Source organism: Centropristis striata, chromosome 8 (genome assembly GCF_030273125.1).
Source record: "Centropristis striata isolate RG_2023a ecotype Rhode Island chromosome 8, C.striata_1.0, whole genome shotgun sequence".
In the NCBI taxonomy this organism is placed as follows: Eukaryota; Metazoa; Chordata; class Actinopteri; order Perciformes; family Serranidae; genus Centropristis; species Centropristis striata.
The window spans coordinates 27,148,749-27,158,439 of record NC_081524.1 but is presented as its reverse complement, the minus strand read 5'-3'; the positions used below and the strand labels follow the sequence as shown (position 1 = coordinate 27,158,439).

The window sequence follows — 9,691 nt, the reverse complement described above, 5'->3', positions numbered from 1 at the left end:
TTTTCCATGCAACATTAAAAATACATGCTGATTGTAAAGGTTCAAACTAGATTTGGATTTGTTCATACAAAAGGTCAGGACGTATGACAAAAATCCTGATCACCATGCAATCACGTCTTTGTTATTGCTTTTGGCTGCAACTTAGCCAAGTTCACTACATTTGAAGTATCCGACATGGGAATATGCTTTGCCACCAGAAGCAGCCGGTCTCAAATACAAGCACAAGAACAAGTTTTCATTTTGCAAGTAGTAACTCACACAGCGAGACAGATTTAGCTGATTAGCATTTCACTTTATTCAGCAGACATATAATCCAGACATCTGTTTGAATTACGGACAAGTGCGTTTGTATATCTGGTACACTTTCACTGCTTTAGGCCCATGTATTACACAGTGTGCTGTGGCCAGTGCGTGTTTACATGTGTGACGGACAACTTATCACGTTAACTGGCATGTACTCTGACTTTTTCTGCTTCAAGAGCAGCTTTCAAACAATCATTTCACTTTGTTACTTTATACATGACTTTCAGTCCATACATGGAGTGGTACGGACACCAAAGTAAAGTAATATATTATCTTGGGCTATAGGATAAAAACATTAGAAAAGACATTACGTTAGAAAAGACACAAGGTGATACCCAGCATTCCAGAAAAGCTATGATGGACTAGTACACACAGGTAATTATACGTTTCAAGTTTTATTTTCCTACTGCACCACCCTCTCTCATACAGTTTTTAATGGATGCTGCTTTTACACTGACAGATTTGTTTGACTATTTTTGACTCTTCAAGTCCATACTGCTTTTTTTTTTTTTAAAGAGAAATAAAAACACAGCTTCTCTTCTTTTCACAGTCAAGGTTGCTTGAATTTGTGTAAATCAAGAGCATGTGCCATAAAGCAAGTTAATTATATATAAGCCAGGCATATTTCAGTGATTTTCAGGTATTTGGCTGAGTAAAGCAAATTAAACAGCTCAAGATCAGTGCCTGAAACAATGCATGCTGGGAAACTAGTTGAATTTACTTTATGGAACTTAATCAGCTTGAAACAAGTCAGACTAACTGAAATAAACCTGGCTTAAATGGTAAACCAACTTTATGGAGCAGGCCCCCAGTTATCCTGCCATCTAGTCTATACTTGCAGTGGATTGTGGCAGAGTTTGGACAATTAGGGACTGAATTAAATAAACAGTTGATAACCGAGATGTGTGAAGTGAAATCTTAGGACATGGACAGTAGAAAGTCTCCATCTTCTTTCTAAACAGTCTTTCAAATGTCGTCTGTTACTTTCTTTAAACTTGCTGATTAACTTTCTGAGATCGAAACATAGATCATTTGATAAGGAGGTGCCATCTGTAATGGATTCTCTAATCGTTTTTCTTTCTAAAAAACGACTTTCCCTCTGAGACTCTGTCTTTGGTTTCTTGCAGTTTCTCAGAAAACTTGTCCTTCGTCTCTTCCATTTTCTCAGATAAGCGTTCTTTTGTTTCCTCCATTTTCTCTGACAATCTCTCTTTTGTCACCTCCATCTTTTCTGTCAGTTTCTCCTTTGTCTCTTCCATTTTGTCCTGGATGTATTCCGTAACCGGCGGTGGTGTGGATAAGTAGCCATGCTTGCGGAGATACTGAACAGATAGTGATGTGCCGCCCAGAGTCACCGTATATCTTGCAGGGGTTGCAATCTGTAGAAAAACAAAGAAAAAATGTACAACACAGTTAAGCAAAATGAAAAGCTGCATCCATCACCCATAAATCACTTGTATATGCCTTTTACATGCACAGTGACTGAGCAAATGAGACACATGCTAAGTGGTGTTAATAGGACATTCACACTGTCAAATTCCCTGACCTCCTACCTAATATTTTGATGCTGATCAAGGAGTAGAACGTTTAACCCTTATGCCATCCTCAAATTTACTACCCTCTCGTGACCTTTGTGGTCACAAACACCCATGCACACAAAAACCGCTATTAAATCACCATACATCAATATTTTTTCTGCTTTTTTTCATAAATCTCTTTAACAACTTCAGACTTCAAAAATTCAATCATTTTCAGAATTTTTACCCTTTATATGCGAGTTTATATACTTGAATTATTTCAAAAATGTAAATATATAAACTGGCATATAAATGGTTAAAATTCTGAAAATTATTGAATGTTTGGTAGTTTTGAACAAGTCTGAAGTTGTTAAAGAGATTTATGGGGGGGAAAAAAGCAGAAAAAATACTTATGTATGGTGATTTAAAAGCAGTTTTAGTGTGCGTGGACATTTTTGCCACTACGGTCACGAGAGGGAGTACCTGGCACTATAATAAAAATACTAATGCAATCAAATCAATTTTGTTGCTAATCTTTGACATATCCAAGACTCCAATCATCAAAGCCCCAGCCCCCTACTATTTATTATTTGGAAAATAAGTCATTCTATATGTTTTTTTGAAGAAATTATGAAATATTAAAATATATAAACTGGCATATAAAGGGTTAAAATTCTTCAAATGATGGTTTGGTAGTTCTGAACAAGTCTGAAGTTGTTTAAGAGATTTATGGAAAAATTAAGCAAAATACATATTGATGTATGGTGATATAATAGCAGTTGTTGTGTGCATGTGTGCATGGACGTTTTTGGCCACGAAGGTCACGAAAGGGTAGTAAATGCACCAATGGAGTATAAAAGACATGTAAGGGTTAAAGACAATGGATTTAAAAAATGTTACTAAAAATAAAAGTTCCTGCAGAAATTCATGCCTCAAGCTGTAACACAGCCAAAATGATCAACAAACAAAATTTAAAAAAGAGAGAAAAATGTACAAAAATGCCTGAGGAGGGCATGAGGGTTAATGCTCACTGCAATAAAACCCAGAGGACTCTTGATTAAATTACCTTGTACATGGCATACGCAGTCAGAGCGTAGCCACTTGAAGAATCTTTCAAAAGGCCGACTATTGACTCTGGTAGACCAATGATCTCCAGGAAGGGCACTAAATTCACACCTCTGAGGGAAAGGAAAGGGAAAGATTTTAATTTGCTGCCAAAAGATGTGCTGTGTATCTAATAAAATGATTTGTTAACTTCTAGGATAAAGAAACTGATCAGAATGCTTAGTGGTGGTTAGTATAACAGAGTTAAGATTGTAAGGCAGATGAAATACAGTTTAACATAAGTTAATCAAATCTATATTGAAAATCCATGAATTCAGAACAGAACAAGACTTACTTCATAGCAGCGTAATAAAAGGCTCCAAACCAGACTGAGGACGTCACAAGATGTAAAGGGATCATCACCTTCCCATACTGTTTGAAGGTCCTCTTAAACCTCTGGACAAGACCAGTGGACTTGTCCTGAAGGGGGTCTAACTCTACAGCATCAGGCCCAGCGTCCACTTTCTGTGTCTCAGGTGTTTGAGGAGACTGTGGTTCTTCCTGTAGTGGCTGTTGTTTTGGTTGTTGTGCTGCCTTGCTGGAGGCTGAGGTTAACAGCCAGCGGCGGCCTTTGGGGGGTGGCCATGACAGGACGCAGCAACAAAATGCTACTGGTGGTTCAGGGACGGTGATGCCCACCAGGAACGGGCGTGCTGCTGCCACCCGCCGCAGTGTCCCATGAGTTAGGATGCGCTGCATGATCATCCTCCACTACTCTGCCTCACCTCCTCGCTGCTGCTGTGATGTTGAACCACAGGCTGTGGGGTGACACAAAAAAATGACTTTAGTGTGGCAACTGTTATGGCCACTGCCTTCCTCTAGCCCAGGGGTCGGCAACCTTCACTCACAAAAGAGCCATTGTTGGACAAAAAAAAAGAGAAAGAAATGTCAGAATGCAGCCGCAAACCTTATTTTCAGCCTCACAATGAAGATGTAACAACCTACTAAGTTTAAATTAGCCTACCAACATTACTAATAAGCAATAATGAGCATTTATTAATATGAATTTATCAGAATGCAGCGAGCATTAAAATGAACAAGAAAATAATGGTCTAGTAATATTTTCAATGATTGTATATGGGTGGTTGACGTGACGCTCAATTTTTGTGTTCCCAGTGACAAATATTACTAAAATTTGATAATATTTCATTAAAATTAATGTTTTAATATGCAGTTCATTCTTCTACATCTAATCCATCTGCAAACAATGAGTATCGTTCTTCAACTATGCAAATATTCTGTTTTGAACATGACATTGGTCCACCGGTGCAACTGTCCTAGGTAGCATTACTTATCTTAAAACAACTGTAATTTAATGAAAAATTAATCTAAATACATTAAAATACTTGAATGCATGTCATACGAGTGTTTACTTAATGAATCTAGAGGATATAAGTGTTAGGGTCCCTATGTAGAGTTATTATGACACATTACATTTTGTCCGCAAAACTGGTGTCCTCCTGGAGCAACGCCATTATGTAGATATAAAACAGGCATTAATGTGACCACCCCATTACTGAGAGGGGTCCTTCCAGAATCAGGAAGGACAGAAGACATCTCTGGAGCAGGTGGACTGCACACGAGATCAGTTCTGTCTCAAATATTTTAATAATATTACTATTTCCGTGCAGTGTTGGAACTGGTCGTCTTAAGGTAGTCCTTTGGTACAACGCAGTTTAAGTATTGATCTAAATATTTTTTTATCAATTTACATTGATTGATCATTGAAAATAATGTAAATTGATAAAAATATTCATAACTAATATGCCTTGGGCTTATCTGTCCAACATTCTCTGAATTAAATAATGACATTCTTTATTTTGTTGCACCGGTGGACACATTTTAGGACTACCACACCAAAAAGTTAATAATATGCTAAATATATGAAGAATTAGAAATGGACACATTCAGTTTTGAATTATTCACATATAAGGGAATATAATTGTATGTCATTTGACATATATTTTTTGAATTATTCTGTTTTTCACTTTTCACGTCAACCACCCATATCCACTATTGAGAATAACAGGATATCTGTGATGTTAATTCTTCCACTAGAAATGAGTGACTGTAAAAGTCAGTGTGTTCTTAAATGTCAGAGTTGCTTGTTTGAAAGCAATAAAGCACCTGAGAGCTTTACTCCATTAGGGTGTATGTTTACCTTGACTTGTCACCTGGCACTTTCACATATGATTTACTTTAAATAGAAACATTTCTGCCATAAATAGATGCAGGAGAGACACACATTGGTACACTGCAAACAAACAAAACAAAGCATCTAAAACACGATTTTTTTTCATCGACACTTATTATTATTATTGAGCTTATATAGTAACTTTGCTGTTGTAAACATTATTGTTATTGTCTCTTGAAACGGTACTTAGTTAGAATTAAGATATTAATTCTAATGCTGTTTTGAATGTATTCTGGTTCAAAATAATATACTTAAAAAGTAATCATTCAGTAATAAAGAGTATCGATTAAGAACCGAACTGAACCAAATAACGTCACCCTGTTAAAAATAATCACCTAACTCATATTTGTAACATATTACATTTTTTGATCATTTCACTCAAAAAGGATGTAACAAAGGATGGCTATAAGCATAGTAATAACACTGTGTAAAGCATGTAATTTCAGAGAAATAAATGACTTAGGCAATTTTTTGAACATGCCTTTGTGACTTAAGCAAGATATGGTAACACTTTATTTTGAAGGTGTCTACATAACACACAAGCCTGTCAGAAACATGACATGGTATCATGAGCATTAATGTTACTTCAAAGTGTCATTAATGTTCATGACACATCCCATGTCATGTTTATGACACGCTCATGTCGCCCTTATATAGACACCTTCAAAATAAAGTGTTACCATACCTTGCTTAAGTCACAAAGGCATGTTGAAAAAATTGCCTAAGTCACATTTTATTTTGACTTAGGCATAAGAAATCCGCTTAAGTCACACACTTGACATAGGCCATTATTTTAAAGGGGTAAAATCACATGATCTGATCAATTGAGGATGTAGGCGATTTTACCATAGGTGGCCGGCGTCATGAGGAGATGATTTAGGCAAAAAAAAAAAAAACAATTTTCACAAAAAATGACTTAGGCGATTATTTTAATAGTGTGACGATAAGGAGTATCGATAAGAGTAGTAGTATAAATAAATTCCTAATTAGCATCTCCATTAAACCACCAAGAAAACTCTAATATTTAACTCTGATAAAACATGACCTTATTCCTTACTGTTATCTGTAACATGATCTCATTGCGTTTTGCTGAATACACCCTCGTGTGGTTGGGTGAATGCGCTGTCATTTAACAATAGGACAAGGTTTAAATGAGGTTGCAAAACTTCTAGTAAACCTACTAGTAGCTAACGTAGCCAAACGACTGACAAGAGCTATGCGAAATAACCATAAGACAGGAAGACTTTAAATATGTTTTCACAATAAAAGTACTCAAATAGAGGAGAAAAAAGCCCATATGAATGTGTCTTGGCTTACTTGGGAAGTTCCAATGGGAAGTTTAAAGCTGAATTCATATTAGCTAGCATGACATTGGTCAGCCTGTCTGGAGGACAAGGAGGAGACAACTTTTAGTCCCCATGTGGCTAGGGCTGACTCAAGTTGGATGTGAATAAAGAGGCTTTCCTCGTCTTAAAGGAAACAGTGTTACTTGTTTAGACACAGAATGGCAGACGGCCTTGTTAAGGCCAGACTTTGAGCTGCTGCCAACTTTTGCTTCTGACGTTAGCTAGTTAGCTGCTAGCTAGCTGCACCGCCAGCCCTCACGGTTCTGAAAATAAGTTGTCACGTTAAAAGCAAAACATATTAGAACAGAGGACAACAAGCAGGCTTCACTTACAGTGGGAGTTACGTGTTGGGTTCAACACAAAACCATTCCCCTGAATCCTGAAGGCCATGCGAAAATGCCCGGGCTATGTGTCGTCCAAGGACCACATTTATCTCTACTGCAACGCTGTGTGCGTGGGGAGCACTACGTCACCCCGGTCGCGCAGAGAACTATGGGAAATGCAGTTCGTATCGGTTAGACTGTAAAACACAGCAAAAACGTGCGATATTTTTTTAAATTATTATTTATATCAAACAGCAATACAATGCGCAGTAACAAAGAAGAAGAAACGAGTTACAGAAAGAAAAACAATGCAAAAAAAATAAATAGAAGTAAATAATATTTTTTTAAATAAAATAGAAGAATTATTAAATGGGAAAGAATGAAACAAAAACGAATAAATAAATAATAAAATAAACAGACGCAAGAGTACATGTTAAAGACATTAAACGCAGTGCATATGTTGGCAGTCTTCACGGCTTTTTTTGTTTTGTAGACAGGAGAGAGTTGAGATATACTGTTCAAACTCTGACTTCAACAAAAAGAAAAAAAGAAAATAAATTAATTGAATTTACTATCTGTAATGCTGGGTCATTGGTGGTCTGCAAACGTATGTTTTTATTCGTCATGTAACCACGTAGGCACAAACAATTGCACATCTTGGCTTGTTCATTAATACCAACCATAACACACCCATTCACAAGATACAGTCATTGAAAAAAAATATTAGACCACCCTTGTTTTCTTAAATTTCTTGTTCATTTTAATGCCTGGTACAACTAAAGGTACATTTGTTTGGGCAAATATAATGATAACAACAAAAATAGCTCATAAGAGTTTAATTTAGGAGCTGATATCTAGCCATTTTCAATGTTTTTCTTGATAATGATTTGGTTATTATCAAGTAAACCATGGAAAATGGCTAGATAGAAAATATTTTTCCAAACAAATGTACCTTTAGTTGTCCCAGGAATTAAAAGGAACAAGAAATTTAAGAAAGCAATGGTCTAATCATTTTTTCCATGACTGTAGTACTCAGCTCAGACCGTTCATGCTCCCCAACGTGCAGTACATGAATTCCATCAGCAGAGGACAGTCTACTCACATTCCTCTAGTTGGAGTATTTCCTAACACAGTTAAAATAGACAAAATCCATAGTCAGATATTTAAAAAAAAATGCAAATAACAATCTCTCTCTCAATCTCTTATTTTACATCGATCATCCCAGAAGCTGATTCAAACTCAGCATCACCTTCACTGGATAGATCTACTCAGCAGGTGCCTGCTCAACATGGAGCTAAACCAATATATTCCAGTTGAAAAGTAGTCTCCCATCACTGACAGCAGCAATTTCCTTTCTAACTTCATGTACATGTATGAATCTGTAACTTAAACTTCTGTCCATATTGTAGTACTGTTCCTATTTTTTGATATTCCTTCTTGTTTAAATTGTTAGTACTTTTTATATTTCTTCTTGTTTAAATTCTCCATAGTTTTTATATTTCGTTTGGTTTATCTTGCTTTTTTACTTTAGTTTATTTTCTTAATAGCCTCTCGCACAACATCAACTGGGATTGGCTTCAGCCCCCCATGGCTTGAGTTTGGATAATCTTTTAAGGACAATGAATGATTTTAATTGGGTGTCATTTTGTAGACTGTGTTGGAAATGAGTTTTCACAGAACACAACAAACACATGAAGTAGTCAAGTGAAAGTAACAACAACCTACAAATAAAATAAAACTGTATTACCTGCATCATCTGAATGCATGCTATAGGTAGGCATGTAAACAATACATACAGTAAGCACTAGTGTAAATGCATGGCTTCGTTCTGCAGCATTAATATAAAGAATATGTAATGTATTCCCTCAGCTGGCAACCTGTATCTTTTAATCTTTGAATGGATTTCTGTTCCATGAAGCTGTCACTTGACTCTGACTAAAACTTCTCAGCTGTGTGGTGTAAAAAATACAGTTAGAAACTGTTTGTGTTGTAACACTGTAGAAATCTACAAACACTTTTAGCACACATTCTAGATTCACTCCTCATGAAGCTAAAAACTTCCAGCAAACATGAACACAACCACATTTACACTCTTCCCTAAACATATTAAGATCCAACACTACCATCAAGTTACTGTCCTGTTTCTATCCACAACGTAGATTTAAAGATCATCACTAAAGCACTTGCTCACAGAATAGGAAAAGTCACTCCATCCATACTCCACCCTGATCAAACCGGTTTTATCAAAGGTAAACATTCATCCAATAACACACGCAGACAGTTCATTGAATGCACTATTCATCAATTCAAAACGCAGGAACCATTATATATATGCATCACGAGGCTGTGATTATCCCAGAGGCCACAGCAGGTAATTTTATACAGTGAGGTCATTGAATCCACAAGGGTCTTAGCTTTCCAGTGATACCCAATTTGTAATTCAAAGCCTGTTTAGTGACCCCAGTATGCAGAAATATAGTATAGAATGGAAAGTAGGTGAAAATAGCATATTTTAATGCATGAGAAAAACAATGTGGCCTTTTCTTAAAATCTTGACATGCATGTGAAGAGAAGACTTGTGGGAACCCAGAGAGCCCGTTTTAATTCAGCTATCATGGCGTCAAAGGTCACATGACCGCTTTGAAAATTGCCATGCCAAATTGCTGAGCAAAAAAAACTAGCCCAACTTTGCATCATTGATATCTGGTACCAATGAATTCCTTAGATTTCTAAGAAGTGGCAAAAAAAACTATCCAACTAATGTAAGTTTTAATTCAATTAAAAACTAACTCAACGAAGCACTGAAGAGGCCTAAGGGGAATTTTTCATGGAGCATTCAGTGCAGCATGTGCTCTTGCATGAATTGCAACATCAGAAGACATGAACTACTCTTGTATGTACGTC

The 9,691-nt window shown here is 36.5% G+C and overlaps 1 protein-coding gene across 1 annotated transcript; it reads right to left on the bottom strand.

Moving 5' to 3' along the window:
• Positions 1-271: 271 nt before the first annotated feature.
• Positions 272-6,932, bottom strand: LOC131976949 (uncharacterized protein C18orf19 homolog A-like). Its single transcript, XM_059340174.1, has 4 exons — positions 6,797-6,932; positions 3,220-3,682; positions 2,887-2,998; positions 272-1,682 (listed from the first exon to the last, which is right to left on the bottom strand). Exons 2-4 carry the CDS (start codon positions 3,627-3,629, stop codon positions 1,368-1,370), a joined length of 837 nt encoding a protein of 278 aa, XP_059196157.1. The 5' UTR covers positions 3,630-3,682; positions 6,797-6,932; the 3' UTR covers positions 272-1,367.
• Positions 6,933-9,691: the final 2,759 nt, after the last annotated feature.